Consider the following 23,331-nt stretch of genomic DNA (forward strand, 5'->3'; position numbering starts at 1 on the left):
CCACCCCGCCCCAGAGTCGGACCTGCGTGGAGTCTGCATTTTATTTAACTTTAGTTACAGTTTTGAACTGAAATATGAAAATTTGAAAAACCTAGAACATATTTTTTTTCCTTTTTGTTTTTTTGTTAGCAAGAAGTTGGAGTTTCTTTCTTACAAACGCATTTGTGGCTGCGGATCTTGGCTGTGCAATGGCTGATGTTGCTGCTGCTCCAGTTGCTGTTGCTGCAGATGCAGATGTGGATGTGGGTGGCTCGTCTGCTGGCTATTGGCCGATGTTGAGGGCAGCTCCTGGGCATGCGGCACTATCGTCGCACCGCTGGTGATATTGATGGCATTGGCGGTGCTGGCCGAGGAGGCCAGCTCATACAGAGCGCTGCTCGGCACATCCGCTATCGAGGGTGTTGTCTCCACCAGTTGTTGTAGATTTTTAAGCTCCGTTGAGCGCAGACTTGCGGACAAACTCTCACTCGATGCCAATGATGTGGACAGGGGCGAGTTGCGTTCTATGGATGAGGCAATGTCTGAGGAGGGGTTTGTTTAATTTCTGGTTAGTTAATGCTCTGCGTAACACTCACCAGTTCTGTCTGTGTCCGGGGAGCAGGTGTTGTGTCCCACAGCTCCCTGCTGCTGTTGCATCATCATTATCAGCTTCTCCTCCATCTGCATGATGATCTTCTTTTGCACATCATATTTCTTGTTCACCGCCTGCAAGAGCACACACTTAAAGGTTCTGTGGCCACAACTCGTATTCGGTTTTCCTTACCTTAAACTTTTCCTCGTACTCATCCTTGACAGTGCTCAGGAGTCGCTTCTGCTCGGTCATGGCCTTCTCGCTGTTGGTCAACTGCGCCTGCAAATCGATAATCCTGTGCTTCATGCTGTCCAGCTGTGATGTCTTCTCATCCAGGCTGTGCCTCAGATCTGATAAATGTTGAAAAAGTCATTAAAGAAAAGAACTTCAAACGGGAGGCAATCTGTTTACCCTTTTGCTCCAGGTGGCTGCTGTCTTGGAGCATTTGCAGCTCCTCGTCGCGCGCTCGATAGTTGTCAATCTCGGCCAGACGATCGCGACACCGCACTTGCACCTCGCCCATGATGATAAACTCGGCCTCGAGGCGTGCCAGCTCCTGCTTGCATTGCTGGCCGAGATCCGCTTGCAGCTGGGCATGCTGCAGCTCTGTGCTGAGGCTGAACACCTGGCCACGCAGCGACTCCAGCTCGTACTTCATCTCCTTCTGCTGGGCCATCTCCGTGGTGAGGCGTGTCTGCAGATCATCGTTGGCCTGCCGCAGGCACTTCTTCTCCTCCAGCTCGTGCTGGTACTTGGCCTTCATGTCGGTCAGCTCCTCTTGGTGGCTCTTCTGTCGCTCGTTGTTCAATCGCATAGCGTTGTCCATCTTGCTGGCGAGGTCCTTGTTCTTGCCATCGAAGTTCTTGAGCTGCTCGAGCAGGCGATCCCGCTCCATCTCCAGACTGCGCTTGTCCCTGCTGCGTCCCATGAGGCGGCGGTTCCTCTCCGCATGGATGGAGCGTCGATAGCTCTCGTACTCCAGCTGCAGGCACATCAGCTTGCACTGCTCCGCGTCGAAGGACTCATTGGCTCTGATGCCCTGCTTTATGTACTCCGCCAGTATGTCCTGGGGATAGAGCAGATCCCGCTCGTAATTGTTGCGCTGCTTCTTGCACTCGAACAGCAGCTCAATCATCCAGTTCTCGTATTGAGACGGCAGCACACCCTCCAGCGTCTGGGTGGACGCGTGTGCGCAGGTTCGGGGAGGCTGCTGCTCCTTGGGTGCCACCATTGCCATTGCCAATATTCGGCCGCTGCGTTGCAAGCGGCTGCCAGTCTTTTGCGTCGTTCCATTCTCCCGCCGTTGTCCGCCCGTCGGACAATCGGCCTCATCATCGTTCGCCTCCTGCTGTTGCTGCAGCAGTCCCGCCAGTGCCGAACAAGACTTGGCCCTGCGTATCGGGTTATCCGCCTCGACGCTGAACGATGCCTTCTTGGGCGCCGTGCTTCTGCCGTCGGAGCAGGCTTCGTTGCCGCTGTAGCTGAACATTCGATTCCGCCGCTTCCTCTGCTGCAGCATGGTTTGCATGGACCGGCTGGTGGGCATGTGGAGGCCGCCGTCGCTGCACATGTTGCGATCCGTTTCGTTGCACTCGCCACAGAGGGCTGCCACCTCCTGCGAGGAGTTGCCACCCCCAGCTGCAGTTAGTTCCGAGTTGAGGCTCATTTCCGGCAGCACACCGGAAAGGGATCTCTGCTCTTGCTGGGCATTCGAGCTGTGCCTGTCCTGGATGACCTGCTGCAGGCGACGCTCGTATTGGGTTGGCCCTCGCGTAACCTCCTCGGCCTCGCGGCTGATGTCCGGGAAGTTGAACTGATTCTGAAGATCTTTGCGCATCGGCGACGAGGGTTGGCTGGATGGAAAAATGGCTCGCACGGCGCTGGAATTGGCCATGGCCAGGCCATGCTGCTGCTGCTTCAGCTCCCTCAGGTCCTTCAGTGGCGTTGTCTCTGGCGTGGCCTCGACAGCAGCCTCTGGCGGCGAGGAGCCCGTCATGCCAATCATCAACTGGGAGTTCATCGATGGCTGCAGCGGCAATATGAACGATGTGGTGGGCGTCAGAGGGATGGCACTGCTGGTGGCGGGAATTTCATTCTGTGGACTCCAAATGGGCCCCAGCTCCCCCGAAGCCGACGAGTCGAAGCGCGTGATGGAATTCCGGCTGTGCTGAAACTCTCTACCCAGTTGGTAGACAAATCCCTCGGTATTCGAGGTGTTCGAGGTCATCCGGCTGTAGCCCGGAGTCATGGGATAGGCGTAGCTGTTGTCATCGTTGCTCGACTCGGGCTGGAGGACGGGCAGCGACAGATTGGCGCACTCCATGACCACGTCGTGGGGCTCCATTTCCTTCCATCGCGTATTATTCACCTCAGTCTCGGGTGTGTCGGTCAGCAGCATGGGATGCACACGGACCGTGTCCAGCAGTGGCTTAATCGTATGCTGAAAGACGCCACCGCCGTTCCCCTTCTTGATGAACTCCGCCAGGAAGGCCATGAAGGTGTTCGGGTACATGCCGTACAGCCGATGGAAGAGCATCTGCAGGCCCAACTGCAGATGGACGAGCTTCTCGTCGGGCAGACTCTTGCTATTCTGCAGCTTCCACGAGGCCAGATGGCCAAACACATCGAACAGGTAATTGAAGAAATTCGGCATCGAATTTGGTATGATCGGCAGCAGTGTAATGATGCACAACAGGGCGCTCATCAAGGGCACAATCTCCTTCTCGTGCTGCGAAACAGATTGACGTTACCCACAATTTCAGCAAGTCAAAGGAATTCACTCACCGTGAGCAGATTGAAGACTGTTTTGATAAGCCGATGACTCTCTATTTTGTACAGCCAGGTTGGATGGTGTCGGACGATGAAGCAGAAGACTTGCAGGCCCTGCACTCGCTGCTGCGGCTTGTTGAGGCACATGTCCAGGCGATCGAAGATGTAGCTATCGTGCGGCTTCTGGGCCTTGACCAGCACGTCCAGGATGCGCCGAGATCCAGTTTTGAAGAAATAGTCCAGCATAAAGTTCACAGCCCACGTTTCCTTGTCTAAGTGGCGAGTAAATGGTGAATATATTCATATGAATGAAAGCTAGAACTTACTCTGCGTGAAGAGCTCCACAAGTTTCTTTTTGGCCTCCTCATTTTCGAGCGTCTGATTCGATTCCAGGTCGTGAAATATCTTTTCAAAGTCCATGGTGGAGTATTCGGTGCGGTGCCACTTCCCACTGCGCTCGTGTTTTGTTTTTTAGTTTTGTAATTGATTTTTTTCGGCCTGCCCCACTGCTCCGCTCCGCTCCAGCGTGCTCCAGCCCGTGCTTCCGCTAATAGTACTCCCGCTGCTGCTTGTGCTCCACTGGCTGGATGATGGGCTCTTCACTGGCTCGTCCACTCACTCCAAGAAACCTATTGTCGTCGTCGTCGTCGTCGTGGTTGTCGTTTTCAGAGCTGCGTGTGCTTTTTCTCTTCTTCGTCGCTGTCAACTGATTAACAAGCATTTGCATGTATTCTTTTGCACAGTTTGATGCACCACACACTGCTGGTGGCCTTGGTCGATCGCTGGATTCACTTACCTCTGCTAGTCTCATTTTCTTTACATGTTTGTCTTTAAAAAAGAAAAGGTAATTTCGCGTTTTTCTATTATTTGGCCAATCGGGGTTCTATCCAGTGCTGCCAGAATTTCAGAGTCAATACAAGCTAGCTACAAAAATATGCCAAAACAAGTCGAAAATAAATTAGCTAAAAATTAAACTAATCCAATTATGCAGCATTAAAAAAAAACTATGGATATGCTGATTTTATTATTACAGCGATGACTGAAGAATATCCTAAATTTAATAGTTGAATATATATTTGAAATACTCTAAGCAGATTGCATCAGCTGTTCGCCATGCCACTTGTGCAAATGCAAGATCTAGCCTGTAACAAGCTAAAAGACCAGCACTGGTTGTTGCACCCATCGATATCGAACTACCAGCTGTTTCCGTTCGATGTATTATCGAATTCAGTGTTTACAAAATGAATTATTTAATAGTGCGGCGACTATCCACACAGCTGAAATTAGCCCAGATTCCCAATCGGTATGAACGAAAGTAACCATAACTATAGCTAACTATAACTTTGCTTGCCACAGCAAATGGAAGAGCGTTGTGGGCTTGGAGGTGCACGCACAAATTTCGAGCGCCTCAAAATTGTTCTCTGGCAGCGGCACATCTTTCGGAGCGGCCCTAAACACATCTGTGGCCTACTTCGATGCATCCATACCAGGCACACTGCCGGTGAGATCAACTATATACCCCTAAGTGAAAATATATACTAATATAAACCCCTCTCCAGGTGCTCAATCGAAAGTGCGTGGAGTCTGGCATAAAAACCGCCTTGGCGCTGGGCTGTCAGGTGAATGAAGTATCCATGTTTGATCGCAAGCATTATTTCTATGCTGACTTGCCAGTAAGTAGAAAGATTTCGTCTTCAGTTTTCGCTACATATAACCTCTTTGAGGGTGCTTCCAGAATGGCTATCAAATCACACAGCAGCGCGCGGCTTTGGCAAACAATGGGAAAATGTCTTTTCCTGTGATAACACCTGGCAAGAAGGTCTACTACAAGTCTGTTCAATTACTGCAACTCCAATTGGAGCAGGACAGTGGCAAATCGCTGCACGATGAGCACCTCAAGAGAAGCTTAGTCGATCTGAATCGAGCTGGGCTGCCACTGATGGAGCTGGTGTTCGCCCCCGATCTAGAGACGGGCGAGGAGGCAGCCTCGTTGGTCAAAGAACTGATGCTAGTACTCAGGCGTCTCCAAACATGCAGCTGCAAAATGGAAGGTAATCTACGGAAGGTTCTACTCCACCCATTAAAATGGTTTCATGATTTTTGTAACATTTTTTAGAGGGCGCTCTGCGTGTGGATGCGAACATATCCATTCACCAGGAGGGCGATCCACTGGGTGTACGCACCGAAGTCAAGAACATTGGCTCAGTGCGTAGCATTTCGCAGGCCATTACATACGAAATACACAGACAGCTCGACACAGTGGCCGAGGGCGGTCTCATAACGAATGAGACACGCTCCTGGGATGCGGAAAACAGACGCACTGTGGCCATGCGTGACAAGGAAGTGCTGCAGGACTATCGCTTCATGCCAGAGCCCAATCTGCCGCCGTTGCATCTAAACCTCAAGCCTGGCTCCAAGTCCACCGAGGAGCTCGTGTCTGTGGCAGCTCTAAGCGAAGAAATTCCCGAGTTGCCAGAAGATACGCGCCAGCGTTTGGTCGAACAGTACCAGCTGAATGCGGAGACGGCTATTATATTGGTGGTGAGTGAGTCAAAAACCTCGAAGATTGCCAGGAAAAGCTTAAATAGATATTGTCTCTCTCCAGAACGAGCCCATTCTACTGGAATATTTTGTGAATATAACGCGGGACCTCAGTGCGGTGCCCACAAAAGTCACCTCAAACTTTCTCATCAACGATCTGCTGACTTATTGCCATAAATCCAATTTGAATGTCGAGGATTGGTGGGTTTAAATGCGGTCGAGGAAATTGCATATAAATCATTTACATTGTTTTCTTAGCTCTATAACAGCCAACGATCTGAAGAGCATTGTCAAGGGCCTGCACACTGAGCAGATTAATCTTCAAGCAGCCCGCCAGCTCATTCAACTGCTGCACACAAGTCCCACAGCAAAAGTGAAAGAGGTGAGTTCCAGCTACCGTGAATGGCAAACCTAATCTCTGTTCCGTTTCTCGGCTCCCCCAGTTGATTGAGCAGCACAGTCTGGAGCAGATTTGCGATCTGGAAACCATTGAAGCCTATTGCCAGCAGGCCATAGCCAATCAGCCCAAGGCAGTGCAGCAATACCACAAGGGCAAGGCCAAGGCACTGTTTGCCATCGTCGGGGAGGTGGCCAAGATCTCGGGCCAAAAGGCAAACATGAAGAGCGTGGTCGCGTGCCTGGAGAGGATGTTGAAAGCCACAAAGAAGTGATTGGATTTGTGTTCAATATTTGTGTATTTCTCTTGTATATAGTTTATAAAACATGCAGTCCGCACTGTATATATGTAGTTTTAGATATGTACTAAAGATTATAATAGATTTTTGCCTTGTATTAGGTGCTGACTAGTTTCGGTGTTTGATAGAATGATGCGCGAATGATGTAAATTATCGTGAGATATTGTATCGGTTCGGTGTTCTCCCTGGCTCCTGGGAGAATCGGAACATGTGACCCAGTGGAATGCATAAAGAGATACGAGTTGGATTGGGCCCAAAATGCTATTTGGTTGTTAGTGGAACGCACTATATTCGATTGTCTATCGGGGCAGACAAATCAATAGCTGGAATTGTACTAAATGCGGTTTTATGAGATTGTTCAACACTGTCGGTTTGCTGCTCTCCTAGGAAGCGTCTCTAAAATAAATGCAATTGCAAATGCAAATGGCAGTGGGGCATTACAGTGGACCACCCTTGGCGGGATCAAGTTTAACCCTGAAGTTGGAACTGCTCTCCTAATCGCGATCGTAATCCCGACAGCTCGATGGCGGCAGACTCATCGAAACAGCTGAATCGAGGCTGTAAACGCAAAGAGAAGAGAGAAGCATAAAAGAAACGTTTGAGCAAAAGGGAATAACAGCTTGATCCTCACCGTCGGCTCTCGCTTTCCAGCAAATGTGCATCCACAGGATGTTGAGAGACATTCCGCAGCGAGTCACCAAGTGTTGTGCGCAGATGCTGCATCTCGCGGTTCGCCTTTGAGCTGCGCAGCACATACTGCTGCCGCCGCTTGGCCTCCTGTGCCAGCTGCTCGCGCAGCATGGAGATCTGTGGACAGGGAGAAGTTGTTAACTAGAGCACAGATTGATGAGCCATTTGGGCACCCACCTGATTCTCCAGTCGCAGCACTTGCTGCCTGTGCGATTGCTCGCGCACATCCAGCACCTTCTCGGCGTGCATTTGGGCGCTGCGATAGCGTTCCGTGTCCATGCCGTCCAGACACTTGGCGCTGTCGTTCATGCGCGCCTTCACACGTGCCAACTCGGACTCCTTCTCGGCCAGCAGTGTCTCCAGGCGCCGCACCTTGAGACGCAGATCGCGCGTCTCCTGCTCGATGACACTGTGATCCAGGCCACAACTGTAGGCGCCGCCAGCGTTGCCGTTGCCTCCCGCATCGTAGCGGTTCGAATCGAATTCCCCGGAATCGGCAGCCGCACCACCACCATAGTAGGCATTCGATTTCTCTGCACGATCGTAGGCACTGCCGCCAGAGAATTTGCTCTTCCGTTCGCACTCCAATTGCTTGACTTTGTCCTGGAATGGAAAGTGGAAAAGCTAAAGAACGTTGCAGGATATGCAGGTGCCATGGAAAACCCACCTGAAGTGTCTGCAGTTTGCTGCGAAGCTCGGACTTTTCACGCTGCGATGATTTCAGCTGCCTGCTGAGCTCTTCCTCGCCGCCAGCGCCGTTGCCGTTGCCATTGCCGAGCGCCTTGTCGCCGCCGCTCTCCTGATTCCACTTGGCAATGCGCAGCTGCGACTCGAGCGCCGATCGCTGCACCTCCAGATCGGTGACCTGATCCTGCAGCCGCTGGTTGCCGTCCAGCTGCGCCTGCTGGCTGCGTCGCAGCTCGTTGAGATTCGTCTGGGAGCTGTCCAGGCGTTCGGTGAGGATGCGCTTCTCGTTCTCGGCGGTCTGCAGCGATTTCTGGAGCAGCTTCAGCTTGTCCTCGTTGGCCTGCGAGCAGTGTCCCTGCTCGGAGAGTTCCTTCTGCAGCGTCTTGATCTCGCCCCGGAGTTGGGTCTCGCTGACGGCGGACTTCTGGAGGCGCTCCTTCAGCTGATCGACGGTGGACTTGAGGGAGGTGCAGCGATCCTCCAGCTGGGTGAGAGCACGATTCTGGTTCTCCAGTCGCTCGCTCACCTGCCGAATGCTGCAGTCCTTCTCCTGCAGGGCCATTTGGAGTCGCGTCAGATCCCCCTCCATGGCCACGCGCTGCAGATCCAGCTTGCTGGCGCGTCCCTCCACCTTGGCCAGTTCCTCCTGCAGCTGGCGCTTCTCGTTGTCCAGCTTGGCGCACTGCTGGCGGCACTTGTCCAGCCGCTCCTCGTTCTGGCCATTCTCCTCGGCTGTGGCCGCCAGCTGCATCTCCGTTTGGGCCAAGCGCTCGCGCAGCATCTGGCACTCGTCGCTGCGCTGCTTGAGCTTCTCCTCCAGGGCGTGGATGGCGGAGACCTTCATCTTGCGCTCCGTCTCCAGGTTGCTCTTCTCCTCCTGCAGATTCCGGAGCATGGCCTGCAGCTTACTGAGCTTCGCGTCGCAGCGTAGCTGCTGGTCGGCCGCATCCTGGAGCTGCTTCTTGGCAGCGCCCAGCTGCGACTTGTAGTCATCCTTCTCCCGCTCCAGCTGGGCCACCTGATGCATGAGATTCCGCACACCCTTGCGCACCAGATCCGGATCCACATCGATCGGTGCATCCGGGCACTGGGAGGAGCTCCTGGCATCGTAGTCGCCCACACTGCGCGACGGACTGAAGCGCCTCGAGGGACTGAGCAGACGATGCGACAGATTCACGCTGCCATCCACTTGGATGCCGGCAATACGCCGCAGAGTGTGCACCACGGATGAGAGCTTCTGCTCGGTGTCCCGCTTGTGCAGCTCCACGCAGGACAGCTGCTCGTCCAGAGCCCGAATACGACCCTCGGCACCGCCCAGGCGAGCCTTCAGCTCCTGGATCTGCTGCGTGGCATCGGCCAGACACACCTCCAGATTGTGCTTCTGATCCTCGAGACGCTTCTCGCGGCCACGGGCCTCCTCCATGCGCTGCGCCAACTCCTGTTCGCGCGCATGGAAGCGATGCTCCTCCTGGTTGTTGTGGCACCGGGCACGTCCCAGCTCCTGGCGCGTGGCACACAGGTTCGCCTCCAGGTCGGAGAGCTGCTTCTTGATCTGGCACAGCTCCTGCTGGGCGCGCTCCTTCAGCTCCACCTCGGCCACCAGCTTGGACTGCAGCTCCTTGCCACCCTCGTCCTTCTGGGCAAACTCCACCTGGGCCTTCTGCAGCGACGCCTTCGTGGCATTCAGCTCCTGCGTGGTCTTGGTGAAGTGATTCTCCGTCTCCTTCAGGATGGTGCTCAAGCGAGTGCGCTCGTTCTCCAACGAGTTCTTGGAATCCTCCAGACTGCTGATCTTCTGCAGAGCCTCCTCAATGGCGCGTGCCTGCTCCCGCTTGGCGCTCTCCACACGCTTCACATGATCGCGCAGCTCCTTGTTGCTGTTGGAGTACTTGTCCCGCTCAATGTTGCTGTCCGCCAGTTGCCGGCGACTGTCCGTCAGTTCCTTTCGCATGCTGTCAATGAAGCCCTCAGCTGCAGCACAAAATAATTGTTGATATGAGTACGTTGGATCTTCCGCAGCTCACAATTAAATATTTACCTTCTTTGGTCTTGCGCAGTGCATCCTGCAGCTCGTTGTTGGTGCCCTCCATCTTGTCCTCCTTCAGCCGGATCTCCATCTTCAGCTCCTCGCTCATGCGACAGTGGGTATCCCGCTCCTCCCGAATGCTGCACAACTGCAGCTCCTGCTTGCGAATGCATTCTTCCAGTTTGATTCTAAGGCAAGGTATTTATTTCATTATTTGAATACTTAAGAGATGTTCAGAAAGAAAGATAATTTTGGGAGGTTTTTGAAATAATCCAGCAATAATTATATTTTAAGGACTTAGATTTTTGTTTATGGTTAATATTTTGTTCCAATTTGAACAGAAAGATATAATTTGTATACATAGATAAATACTGTCCGTTCGTCTGTCCGTCTATCTTGTTTAACGCTTATTTCCCAGAGACTATAAGAGCTAGTCACCAAATGTTTGCGTGAAGACTCATGTGATGTCACACTGAATCAAGTTTACTACAAAATTTAGCAAGAATTTCCGCACCCAAAAAGAAAATCTGTAATTTCCACAATTTTGAAGATAGGAGAAAACTAAAAGCGCAGTTCCTTAGAGAATGGCCGTATCTATCAGATCCCCGAAATTGGATCCAAATTTGATCAAAACTAAAAGCCTAAAAGCTGCACGCTCTCTGCCTTAGTTCTTAGCTCTAATCGTTATCCTAATAATCTCTTTTCTTTATCAACATAATCTCCTACTGCTGGTCTGTACTCACTTGTGCTCCTCATCCCTGGTGCGCATGTGCACCATTTCGTCCTTGAGTTGGGCAATGGCCGCCCGTTGCTTCTCGTCGCGGGCATTGGCCTCGCGTTTGCTGCGATCCAGGGACTCCTGTTCGTTCTTCAGATCCCGCGAGACGCACTCTAGGCGCTCGGCCACCGCCTGCTTGTCGCGATGGGCAATGAGCAGGGCCTGCTGCTTCTCGCTCTCGGCACGGATCAGGGCCTCCTCGTGCTGCTGGACGAGGCTCTCGATGTGGGCCTGGAGCGTGGCCAGGCGCTCCTGCAGCTTCTCGATCTCATCATCCTTGGCGGTCTGTAGGGCCTGCAGAGCCTGTTGCATGCGCTTTTCGAGTGCATTGCGCAGCTGCAGCACCTCGTCGCCATGCCGCTTGGAGGCATCTTCGCCGGCTGCCTGGAGATTGGCGATCTTCTGGTTGAAATCGCTCTCGGCAGCGCGGGCAGCATTGAGCAGCTGCGTCTTGGTCTCCTGGGCCTTGCGCTGGCACATCTCCAGGTCCTTCTGCAGGCGGGCCACATGGTTCTTCAGCGACTCCTCGCGGACCAGGGCCTCCTGCAGATCACGCTCCAGCTGGCTGCGCTTCTCCTCGGTGGCCTCCAGCGAGGTGTTCGTGTCGAAGAGCACCGACTCGAGGGACTCCTTCTCGGAGCGAATTGCGGCCAGCAGTTCGTTCAGGCGATGCGTGTCCTTCTCGTGCAGATCAATCACCACCTGCTTCTCCTCCACATCCTTGACCATCTCCTCGAGGTTGCGATTGAGGCGACTGTTCGTCTCCGTTGTCTGCTCGAGGCGCTGCCGAGTGCGCATCAGCTCCTCGTTGAGGGCCTCCTTCTTGCGGCACATGGCCGTCAGCTGGTTGTGAATGTCCCCACGATCCCTTGTGACGCAGGCCAAATCCTGCAGGATCTTCTCCTTCTCCAGCTGCAGACACTTGAGCTTCTCGCTGTAGGAGAGATTGTCCGTCTCCAGCTCCAGCCGCGCCTTGTCCAGCACGGCCAACTCCTTCTTGAGTTCCCCGATCTCGTTCGACTGATCGCCGGACTGCAGGCGCAGCTTCTTGCGCTCCTCCTGGGCCTCCAGCAGGCAGTTCTGCACGGACTTCAGCTCGTCGCTGGTGGAGCAGCTGTTGCTGGACAGCTTCTCGTGCTTCTCCTGCAGGTCGCACTTCTCCAGCAGCAACTTGTCCAGATCATACTCCAGATCCGACTTCTGTTTCTCCAGCAAACAAATCAGATTATCCGACTCGATTCGCTGCTGCTCCAAAAGATCCCGATTGAGACTCACGCGATTCAGTTCCTCGCGCAGCGAAATGGTCTCCTCCCTCAAGCGACTGCTGCGATCCTCCTCGGATCTGTTGCATCAATTTCAATCAGTTAGTAGCCCGATTATGCTCCTTGTTTAAGACCTACCTTAGATTCAGTTCGGTGATATTCTTGTCCTTTAGTATGCGCTGTATCTCCAGCTCCACGGCCTTCTTGTCCTCATCCATCGAGTCGAGGCGCTTCTGTAGCTTTCCATAGTTCAGCTGCAGCTTCTCGTACTCCCCGCTAAGACTGTCAAACTAAAGGAAATTATTTATTTATTATTATAAAATTCAATTACCTTTTGTTGTGTTTATTTTTAGGCTAAAGTTCGATCGGTTTTTGTGCTGTGTTTGCAGCTTTACCTTCACAGCCAGACAGATCCATTAAATAATATTTGAATATATATTTCTATATATTTCAATAGCTATCTGTTGAGTCTTCGTTGAAGTCTATCAATTCATCTCTCAATGTACAGTCAGTCGAGTACAGATCGATGTCCGTCTCGACTAACCAGATCTATCAGGTAGCACCCAAAATACTTATATTATTTCTTTTTAATCTATTTCTAATTTAATCTAGGGCTGAGCACACATATTGTCTGCTGCGTTTATTTTTGAACTATTTGTAGATATTTTTATAAATATTTCTACATTTCCATCTACCATTATTCAGCTTCCATCTCTCTACTCTCCCATCCCTTGGCTAGCATCCAAATTCATTTAAAATCTCTCCCCTCGTGGAATTCTCTACCTTTTCCCCAGCGCATGTGACCTCATCCCGGACCTTAAAATGTAATTTGTAAGTGCAACGCCGACATCCAGCGAACAGAAACATTTCACTTGGAAACATTTCTTTTAATCTATGGGTTGATCTGAGATCAGACTTTTCGAGTTATCGCCCAGCCGACTGTGACTATCTCTGACTCTCTGGCTATCTCTGACACCCACACTTACCGCATTATTGAGATCGGCTCGTCCCAGCTCCGATTGCTGTTTCTGGGTGCGCACCTCGTCGAGGCTCTTCTGCAGGCTCTCGCGCTCCTGCAGCAGCTCGGAGAGCTTGGAGTTGCTGGAGTCGAGCTTTTCGGTGAGCTGCTGCATCTTGGTGGTGAGCAGCTGCTTGGTGCCCTCGCTGGTGTCCAGCTGGGTCTTGGTGGAGCGCAGCGTCTCGCTGGTGTGCTGGAACTTCACCTGGATGTCGTGCAGGGCCAGCTGGTACTTGTGCAGGGCAGCCTGGACGGCGGAGATGGTGCCCTCGGCGAAGGCCTGGGAGGCGCGTGTCGAATTGCGACGCGGAGATTTGCCAGCACCACCAGAAGCAGCAGCACCAGCACCAGCACCAGCACCGCCGGACGTGGAGGCGGCATCACGCGTCAGATGCATGTGCTGCATGGCCCCGCCGCTGACCTCGGCGTCTGCCTCTCGATCCGCATTCTCGGCATCTTGAACGACGGCTTGCGCAATCTCCCGCATGGAATTGTTCAGCCGCTCGATCTCGTCGCTGTAGCGGCTGGCCAGCGCGGCCTGGGACTCGGCCTGGCCGCAGCGATCCTCCAGCTTCTTCAGCTGATTCATCAGCTCGAGCAGCCGCTGATCTCGCTCCATGATCTCGTGGCGCGCACTCTCGTACTGCACCTTGAGCGTGGCCAGCTGGTGCTGCAGCTCGTCCCCTTGGCGCTGCGATTGCTTCAGCTCCTCGTCGGCCGCCCGCTTGGCCTGCTGCTGCGCAAAGGCCACCGAGGCCGTGCAGCCGCTGATGTCCTTGCCCACGCAGCCCAGCTCCTGGCCCATCTTGGCCACCTCCTGCTTCATGGCCGCCTGCATTTCCCTGAAGGAACGCTTCACGGCCACCACCTCGCGCCACATCTTCAGCAGGCGATTGTGCTCGCTGTTGTAGTAGTCCTTGAAGGCCTGCTCCTCCTCCTTGAACTCATCCTCCTTGATCAGCAGCTCATCCCTCAAGCCCGACCAGTCATTCGTCAGCTTCTGCAGATCATTCGTCAGCGCCTCGTTCGTCCGATTGGACTCCTCCAGCTGCTGCCGCAGTGCATTGTTCTGGGCCAGTATCTGCTCGCAGCGTAGATGCTCCTCCTCCAGCTTGCGGCAGAGTTCGCTGGTGCCATCCTCGTGGCCATAGTCGCGACTGCAGCTGGGCGGTGGCGAGTCCAAAGAGGAGCTGCATGGCAGACTGCTCTGTCCGCCCAGCGTCAAGGATGTGGAGCACTGTCAGGGCATAGAAATTAGTTCAGATTCCCTTTCCTTTCCCTTTGGGAATACTCACCAAAACCTGACTGGTGGTGGGTCCTGTCGTCAGCTTGGGTCCTGCTGTCAGCGTCGGCTTGATGGTCTCGTGCATGCGATCCTCCAGATCGCTGCACCGCTGCCTGTACTGCTGGATCTTCGACTGCAGGCGACTCACGAGGTTCGCCTGATTGTGCTGCGCCTGCTTGTAGGTGTCCAAGCGCCGTCGGTAGCTGTGCGACTCGTCTGCCAGCCGCTGGCGCAGCTCCTGGTTCTGGCGCAGCAGCGCGGTGGAGGCCTCTGGGCCGCCTGCTGGCGGCTGTGGCCCGGGGCTCATCATTCTGGGTGTCAGTATGCCCGAACCACTCACCGACGGGTCTCGGTCACGCCCACGCTGGTGGCGCGAGAACGGCAGGCGCGTGGAGGCGTTCGAGGACGGGGGATGTGGGGCCAGGGGCAGGGCCGAGGACGACGGCGGCGCCTGATGGTCGACGGCCGATGGGCAGGGCGTTTGCTTGAAGTTATCGCGATACGCCTGCATCTGCGAAAATGTTTCAAAAACTGGAGTTTATTTCTGGGTTTCGTTTCCGTTTTCCGCTTAGAAACTGTTTGCCTTTGCGGTTTGCACGTTGCGTGTGCCCCAGGGGGAAGGACGAACAACTTTGGCGCCTCAATAAGTTTGTTCAAATTGATTTATTAACTTGTTCCGGGTAGTCACACACACATTGCCATGTTCCCAGACCCACTCCCCGGGCTAAAGGGGTCGCCATGACAGCCCCCCAGCAAAAGTAGGAGCTGGAGTTGGACTTCTCGCAAATAAACAAGTTCCGGGTAGGCAGTCGCCAGTCACCCCTCCATGATGATGGAATGACGATCCCCAAATGATATTTCTGACATCCACTTGAGGACACGCATTGTACCGTCTGTCACCAGGACAGCAGCGAGTGTTTACTGTCGCCCCCCACCAACCCAAGGACTCCCCTGCTTTCTCATCATAATTCCTTGTCCTCGTATTTGTTTTAATAAACAATATTCCCCATCGCTGTTGAAACTTCTTTTGACACGAACGCGTCTTCTCATTTTGAGCTTCTTATGCTGCACCCACCCATCCACCCACTGGCATTTATGCAAACAATAAAAGCAAAATAAAAATAATAATAATAGCATTTGCACTCAGATTTGGCATGCAATCGCGGAAGCGGATTCTTTCCATTTCTATTTTGATTCCACTCGAAGATGTGTGCAGTGCTGGGGCACGAGTACGAATTGATGTCTCATTACGAGTAAAATGGAAATATTTTAATGGAGGTCACGAATCGAGGCGCATAAATCGTAGGCACCAAAGACAGGGATTACAATAGAGAAAAAAGCTCGATAAAGATATCAAAAATCAAAAGATTGTTTAGATAAATCAAATTGTGGTATTAAATACGAAAAAACGTTCCATCGATAATGCTTGATTTACGCTTCCATTATGCTTAAGCCTATCTTTATGTTCTTTTTCATTTCAGATTGCTGATTTTATCTTCGACAAATATAGTAGTTTGGGCTTGTACAATCTTAATGGGAATTCGCCTTTAACCAAGGGTTTTTGTTTAGTTTTATAATTTTAAGAGACATGGATATGTCATGGAATTTCTGGCTTGGCTATTAAGAGTTCCTCTGGCAGGCACATCGAGGCTTAATCCACAGCGATCAAGAGGTAGATAGATGTATTCAATGCTAATGGCAGCTCTATAAGCTCTTCGTTACGTTTTTCTTACATTAAATATTGCAAATAATATTGTGTCTGAAAGTATGGGTACCAATTCGAATGTCAGTTCAGTTCAGCGTGATTAACTTAGTCAAAAGTAAGGAAAAGCAAAAGTCGAATAGAATTATACATTAGAATTATTAAAGGTACACTCGTAGTCGTTTTGTACTCGTATAATTCATTTGCAATTCGTATCATTATTGCACTAAACTCGTACTCGTTCTATTCCGAGCTGTCAGTTATATAAACTTGTAGTTTTTATTAAATTGAATTGATCCTGTCATGGAATTGACACCGCCTTATCAAAATGTGTATAACTAACTATATTATTGAATAGAATAAGTCAATTATTAAATACCATAATCTGAGAAAACTGAACTGAGACTTTTTGGAATTACAAATCAATTATTAAGATTGGGCAAGAACTTTTTGTGTTACATTTTAAAGTCACTTCTTTATGGTTCGAAACTTACTGCTCACTGGATTTATGGTATGTGGATTCCACCTATTAATATAATTATTTATTACACTTTTAAACGTTTTTCTTGCTTTCGAAACACTTTATTTTGTCTCCAAGAAGGTTGGGAAATCCAGTTGAAACGTTTTTGTCGAGGCACACGTGCCTTTTTGTTGCCAATCCGCGCACTACAAAAATGCTGTTAACTGATTGAGCGCCAATTGAGTACTCATCAAGCTATCACGAGCGATTCCAAGGAGTCGCCTCGTACCTCTGAGGCACCGCTGGGAGGAAAGTTCCACCTCCTGCTCCTGCCGCGATGGCAATTGACACAAATTCCGCTAAAGGCGGAAATACGCAACTAATGCGCCTTCGGAGGGAAAGTTAATCAGAGCCTAACGATGCGGCCAAGTGGATGGGATTCGCCCACGGAACTGTCTGGCTTCAAGGAACTAAACCAACTGAGCGCCAACCCAACTCGCTACAGTCCCAGCTCAAACTTACATAAAGAGGCAGAAGGCAGGAAGGTTGGATGGATGGATGTTCCGTTCCGTCTCGAAACTGCAGTTTTGCATAGCTGCCAGGGTTTGATTTGGCTTTCGGAGGGTGGAGGGTAGGTAGAATAAACATTGAATTAACAAATTCCTGGTTACCCACAGCAACCGCGATTGATTCCCCACCAGGCGACAGGGTTGGCCCCCGATGGTTCCAACTCACAATTATGCTTTTGGCGTGCCAGCGAGCAACAAATGCAAATCGCGTCTCCCGTAGCATATTCTCCCGAAGCGTTTAGATCCTGGTTATGGTATGGGGCATACGAGTGTTGGTTCCTATGTTGGTTCATGCCCAACCGCGCTTAATAAGTCAATGAGCAGGGCAATAAATTGAACCAGTACTGGAGGCGCTCTGTCAATGCACTTAACCCTTTTTCATTTGATTTATTTCCTTTGAATAACTACGAGAAATAACCCCAGGACAGGGGACTATTATGCTAATCGTTGGGCTGTCCAAACATGAAACATTAAATGGGGAGGAAAAGTAAAAGGAGCTAAAATTGGAGGCAATTACAAAATAGAACTTCAGAAATGTTTCAGACATCAAATAGTATTTCTTAGTCAAGTTTACTAGACCCAGACATGATTGGCGAAGACTTTTGATATTCTTTTTACACCATTTTATCGCAGCCAACTTCGTGCAGCTTGGACTTCGTGCAGCGTTTTCAGTGTTGGTAAACTGGAAAGTGTCAAGAAAGTATTTGAAAGAAAATGGACATATGTATGTACATATACATATCTTTACATTTACATTTAATACATCAATTGCAACTATTTCCCCATTTCATTTCAATATCACTGTTGAAATTCCATGAATGCACATTTTCATTGCATCACTCATATTCCCACTTATCTTGCTGCCTTATCTTATCCATTTATAATCCTATATTTAGATAATTCAATTGCACAATTATTACCATATCAGCTAATAATGAATGCAATAAAGATATAATTTATGTTTTTCTTTGTAAATCATCTGGGCAATGACTCTACCGATTCCCTATGACATCCCAACTTTATGTGACTTTCTCTGCTAATATTTCCTAAGAATTCAAATTAACAGATGTGCAACCTGTACGAATAAATGTATAATCTCCCCACCACGTAATCCTCAAACCGTAATGAAACGTTTCATGAGATTTTCTTTTTTTGCCATCTCATAGAGGCAAATGTCAAAATGTTTCCTGGCACAGGTTGCCATTGAATGCTATTGCGATGGAGCCCAGCCCAGCCCAGTCCAGAACAGAGTCTGATGGCCTGGGCATGCGGGAGGTTATCGCCATCGTATGCCCGTATCAGAGAACTGCATACACATGCATCTGTACAAAGATTCGAAGCACCGAAGCACCATCTTCTCATCTGCTATTTCTATATGGCAACCAACAGTCAAAAATCAAATGGAACCCAAAGACCAAAGCAGCAACCAAAAAAAAAAAAAAAACCCTGAGAGAAATATTAAAGATGAAAATAATAAATTCAAAATTCGAAAATTGAAATTCATCTCATTATCAGCTGTGTGTGTTGGCTTTAACCTGAGGAGGCGACCTTGAGGAGATACTACCAACAAATAAGGTACACAGGTATACATATATTCTATATAGAATTTATAGATATAGAAATTCAGAAATTCAATAACATCCACTAAATGTACATGTACTTAGTAGACTCTCAAAGTCCACTTTGTGTGTTGGTTATGCATTTCTAAGCTATAATTAAGGTGTTTTGTTTGCCTTCACTTTCAGTTTTTAATCTACAGTCCAAAGCGACGACTTCGAATACTATGTGTAGGTGTGAGATTATTTTTTCGAAGCATAAGTTGCTGCTCCTCCATTGCTCCCCTTGTTGCTGGTTTAATGAGTGTGTTGGTTGGGTTCATAGTCAGACTCTTATCAGTCGGCGACGGCGGCGGCGGCAAGTCGGCGAAAGCCAAGTGCCGTAAAGACTGTAAATGGGAATTGAGCGGCAGCACTCGTTCGTACCTTATATGTACAGTATGTGGTAGGTATTGCGAGAGACGAGACGGAACAAAGTTCATGTTTGTGCCACTAATCTGATTCGCTGAGGATGTGCATCGGGCAGGCTCCATCGATGGGTAGATCGATCGCCCTCCGATGGCGCTGCTGCTGGGGCGAACCTTCTATTTGCAATCTACAAATGCTGCGCCCCACGGCAACGGGATGATTTATACATCAGCGAACATCAAAGATCACAGACAAATGGATGGCTGGGTGTCTGAGGAGGGGAGGGGACGGGCAGTGCCCACGGTGGCTGGCGACAATAGCTTGAATACAACGGTAAAAATATCATCATCACCGTCCACACAAGCACCAAACAGAATCCACACACATGCGGAGCATTGTCCGATGTGTGTGTGTGTGTGTGTGTCTGTGCTGCTGTGCGAGTATGTGGTAGCTAATTAGTACACTGAGAGAAGTCACTGAAGCGTACGAATTAAATATAAACGAAGAATTGCTGTTAAATATTGATCAGTTATGCATTTGAGATCGTGGTATTGAGCAGATGGTAAATGGAAGGTACGAAGCTTATACAAATTATTGACAAATTCATTTGTTACCTTTTCAGAATGCCAACCGCACTTTAAAAAGTCTTTAAACCTGTCAGAAAAACATTAGAGATCTGCAAAAAAAACCTCCTAACCATTACGATAATTATCTTTATTCAATCGAACAATTTTAAAGCTTTAAATCTATTAGAAATAGATGGTTGGCTTTATTAATGCGTGGACTTTTGTATAAATCAATCTACTAGCGATTTATCTGCAGGCCTTAACGTACTTAAAAGGGCATTCTAAAAACACAGTTCAATAAAGTCATTGATAAGATTTTTCCATACATTCTATATACAGACACTTCTGCGCCATAGAAATAACCTAAGAAACTATGTATTTAGCAACAGATTTAGTAATCGCTGGAACTGCAATAAACTAATCAGACCCACCGATAAAGAGCAACTAAAGATAATCAATCAGTGATACATCAAATGAGTTTGGGTCTGAGTTTCAGTTTGTAAATTTTCTGCCAGTGCATAGGTACGAGAACAGCAAATGCCGAATGTCCGACGGGGGACGGACGTGTGTCTCTCCCCGCCGTTGTCGGGGGATGGAATGGATGGATTTGGTTATCATTATTAATACGATGCGATGCGATGCCGTGCATCTTAGCTTTTGCCTTTAAAGTATAGCTCCTATTTAAAACGCGCTTTAGTCACAATTCGAATTTCGCCAGCAACACAGTAAACAGCAGGAGAGAAGCGCGACACAGATTGAACAATTGAATACGCCTTGCAGATTACACACGGAACCTGTCCGTGAGTCAGTGTCAGAGTGTCAGAAGAGTTTTCTTCCGAAGTGCGAGAAGTGCGTGAAGTCCGAGGCGGTGAAGTGTTACACAGAGAATGTCCCAGACCCTGGACGATCTGCTCTTGCGGCAGGAGCATGCCCGACAATTGCGTCAGGTGAATCGCTCCAAATTTCGTCGCATCAATTCCCTGGACCTCATACCGGAGCATCCCAGTCAAGACGAATCGGAGAATGAGGATGGTGGTGCTGCCGCTGCTGCTGCACCGCACAAACATTTTGTGGCACTGCGTCGCCAGCGCACCGCCGATGGCAGTCTGCTGCGCAGCCACTCCCAGTCCCAGTTGCCCTCCCAGGAGCGTCCGCTGGGCACTCGCATGCTGCTCTTTGGACCCCAGCTGCTGATGCGCTGCCTGCTGACGCTGCTCCGCTACATCCTCTACATTCCACTGTCCATAGCGGCGCCCAGTTTCTGGCTGTCGGCGCTGCTCTGGATCTTCTGGAAGCTGCTGCGAGTGCCCATTGGCATGGTCAAGTGGCTGCTCAGCGGCGACGAGGACGTGGCCACGCCGCAGCGCCAACGGACGATACTCCTCAGCTGTGGCAGCACCATTCAGACCCTCCACTTGGCCCGCAACTTCTACGGCTCTGGGGCACGCGTTGTGGTCTTCGAGTTCGAGGGACTCTTCGGCCTGGCCCGCTTCTCCACGGCCGTGGACAAGTTCTATGTGGTGCCACGGCCCACCAGCAGCAACGCGGACCAGTACATTGCCGCCTTGTGCCACATTGTGAAGAAGGAGCGTCCGGCCGTGTATGTGCCGGTGTGTGCCACGAGTCCCGCCTACTACGATGCCCTGGCCAAGCCCCACCTGGAGGTGCTCGGCTGTGCCAGCTTTGTGCCCAGCGTGCAGGAGACTCAACAGCTGGACGACTGTCTGCAGCTGTTCCAGCGCTGCGAGTCGCAGCAGATGCCACTGCCCGCCCATGTGGTGCTCACGGCACCGCGCCAGCTGCAGCAGATCTACGAGAGCGGATTCGTGGGCAGCTACCGCAACATCCTGATGGCCGCCGGCATGCAGGGAGTGCTGGAGCGGCACAAGTACATTCTGCCCAATCGCAGGGCGGAGCTAAAGTTCAGCCAGCACGAGATAAGCGAGCGGCAGCCCTGGCTGGTGGTCAGAGATCAGCCCGGCTATCACCACTACGTGACCTGCACCACCGTCAAGGACTCCCGCGTGGTGGCCAATGTCAGTTGCCGGGTGGAGCATCACACCAAGAACCTGGTGCCCTGCCGCCGCGACGACGAGGCCCAGATCGAGCTCTGGCTGCGCTCCTTCTTCGCCAAGGTGCGCTTCCAGCGCAGCATCAATGGCCACATCAGCTTTCGGCTGGTCAAGTCGCCCGCCCATGGCGGACAGTTTGTGCCGCTGGGCACGAGGCTGGGCGTGGCCCTGCCCTACATCTGCCACAATCGCTCGCACGCGCAGCTGCTGTGCCGCGCGATGAAGTGCATCCATAGGCGGGGCCTGCCCGAGGACGAGCTGACCAACTGGAGCTGGTCCTCGCTGGAGCGCAGCACCTCGACCACGGCGCTGGACAAGCGCGAGGCATTGTTTGCCTACTGGGATCCTCTGCCATATTGCGCCTACTATCACTTCCAGCTACCGCTGGAGTCCGTCAAGCTGTTTTGCAGCGCCGGAATCGCGATCGCGCCACAACCAAAAGTTTATCGCCCCGCATCACGGTGCCGGTTCATTGAACGATCGGTCCACGGGCGGACAACACATCGGGCGGAGACGGGGGGGACACTCGGGGGGGATGGGCCACCTCACTGCAGCCGGATGCGGTTTGGTGGGCAGGGAACGGGGGGCGAGAGCCACAGCCAGAGCGAGAGAGAGAGATAACACAGACTGATCAATAATACAAAAAAATATATGTAAAAATATATGTATATTTTTTTTTTGCATTTTTGTTTTACTTTTTTGTTTACTTGAAACGGACGCGCGCGCACGCATCGAATGGGGTTCAACATCCATCAAATGAAGATTAGGCTTAGGATTTAATACTCGTAAAGTTGCAAGCAACAAAAAAATAACAAAAACAACAACAAAAACATTGTACCCGCATATACACATAAGAAATACATGCATATATGTACATATATAATAACTAATAGTTCGTTAGCTTTGTAAACATAATAAATAATATTTATATTTTAATTACCCATTTGACTTATTTATTCATTTGCTTTCTGCTTTGCCAGTGCAACATTTTTCTTTGCTTTGCTTTGCCCCTCAACGCCACGCTACGCCACGCACTTTACTTCTTTGTTTCACTGAATAACGCACAGAACTGACCGCTTCCCAAGGATAATGTACGGCTGGATGGGGATGTCCTTGGTGTTGGTGGTGGGTTTTGGCCACGTTTTTTGTTGATGTTTTGGCCTTCTTGTTTTCGGTTGCCTGGCAACGGCTTTAGGTCAGTTTTGGTTGTGGTTAAGTTGGTAACAGAGTCATTTGCATCCCAATCAAAAAAGGGGGTGAAATTACGGTAAATTTGCATAATAATTATGCACGCTTTTGCTTACTCATGCGGGGAAATGATAGCTCCAGCAAAATGATTATTGATCAAAGGCTAATTTTACGTTCATTTTTAAAATCATATTTAAAATGTAACCGCCGAATTCCATGTTATCAGCATACTGATAATATTCTATATTCTAGATAATTCTCGAAAATTTCCACCCACTAAAGTGTCATCGCTAAGTGTGACCAGGACACTATAACAATCGTTTGAATTCTTTTAGTTTCACGGCTAAGAACATTAGCTTTCAAGTAATGGAATAAAGGGACTACAGTATTCCCCAAGGTTTATATCAAATTGTTAAATTATTTAAATAGAGCGGGGTGAAGTGCGCTAAGCTCATTTTTTCCTTGTTATATTTATGGTATATTTGAAA

The 23,331-nt window shown here is 50.4% G+C and overlaps 4 protein-coding genes across 4 annotated transcripts; 2 read left to right on the forward strand and 2 right to left on the reverse strand.

Moving 5' to 3' along the window:
* Window positions 1-117: 117 nt before the first annotated feature.
* On the reverse strand, window positions 118-4,277 carry LOC117897022 (hamartin). The gene is made up of 7 exons (XM_034805598.1): window positions 4,137-4,277; window positions 3,667-4,046; window positions 3,356-3,612; window positions 983-3,299; window positions 764-921; window positions 576-705; window positions 118-521 (listed from the first exon to the last, which is right to left on the reverse strand). The coding sequence occupies exons 2-7, from the start codon at window positions 3,758-3,760 to the stop codon at window positions 151-153; spliced, it is 3,327 nt and encodes a 1,108-aa protein (XP_034661489.1). The 5' UTR covers window positions 3,761-4,046; window positions 4,137-4,277; the 3' UTR covers window positions 118-150.
* A 268-nt stretch (window positions 4,278-4,545) lies between these two features.
* On the forward strand, window positions 4,546-6,673 carry LOC117897030 (glutamyl-tRNA(Gln) amidotransferase subunit B, mitochondrial). Its single transcript, XM_034805609.1, has 8 exons — window positions 4,546-4,643; window positions 4,697-4,841; window positions 4,900-5,013; window positions 5,076-5,391; window positions 5,457-5,881; window positions 5,946-6,082; window positions 6,140-6,263; window positions 6,325-6,673. Exons 1-8 carry the CDS (start codon window positions 4,582-4,584, stop codon window positions 6,550-6,552), a joined length of 1,551 nt encoding a protein of 516 aa, XP_034661500.1. The 5' UTR covers window positions 4,546-4,581; the 3' UTR covers window positions 6,553-6,673.
* LOC117897019 (rootletin) lies at window positions 6,663-22,957 on the reverse strand. The gene is made up of 10 exons (XM_034805592.1): window positions 22,596-22,957; window positions 14,333-14,833; window positions 13,006-14,274; window positions 12,158-12,309; window positions 10,723-12,099; window positions 9,992-10,167; window positions 7,934-9,924; window positions 7,444-7,869; window positions 7,208-7,383; window positions 6,663-7,134 (listed from the first exon to the last, which is right to left on the reverse strand). The coding sequence occupies exons 2-10, from the start codon at window positions 14,831-14,833 to the stop codon at window positions 7,071-7,073; spliced, it is 6,132 nt and encodes a 2,043-aa protein (XP_034661483.1). The 5' UTR covers window positions 22,596-22,957; the 3' UTR covers window positions 6,663-7,070.
* On the forward strand, window positions 20,235-22,179 carry LOC117897027. The gene is given in 2 exon segments (XM_034805604.1): window positions 20,235-22,058; window positions 22,061-22,179. Coding segments are annotated over 2 exon segments (1,659 nt in total). The 5' UTR covers window positions 20,235-20,470; the 3' UTR covers window positions 22,132-22,179.
* Window positions 22,958-23,331: the final 374 nt, after the last annotated feature.

Source organism: Drosophila subobscura, chromosome O (genome assembly GCF_008121235.1).
Source record: "Drosophila subobscura isolate 14011-0131.10 chromosome O, UCBerk_Dsub_1.0, whole genome shotgun sequence".
Taxonomy (NCBI): Eukaryota; Metazoa; Arthropoda; class Insecta; order Diptera; family Drosophilidae; genus Drosophila; species Drosophila subobscura.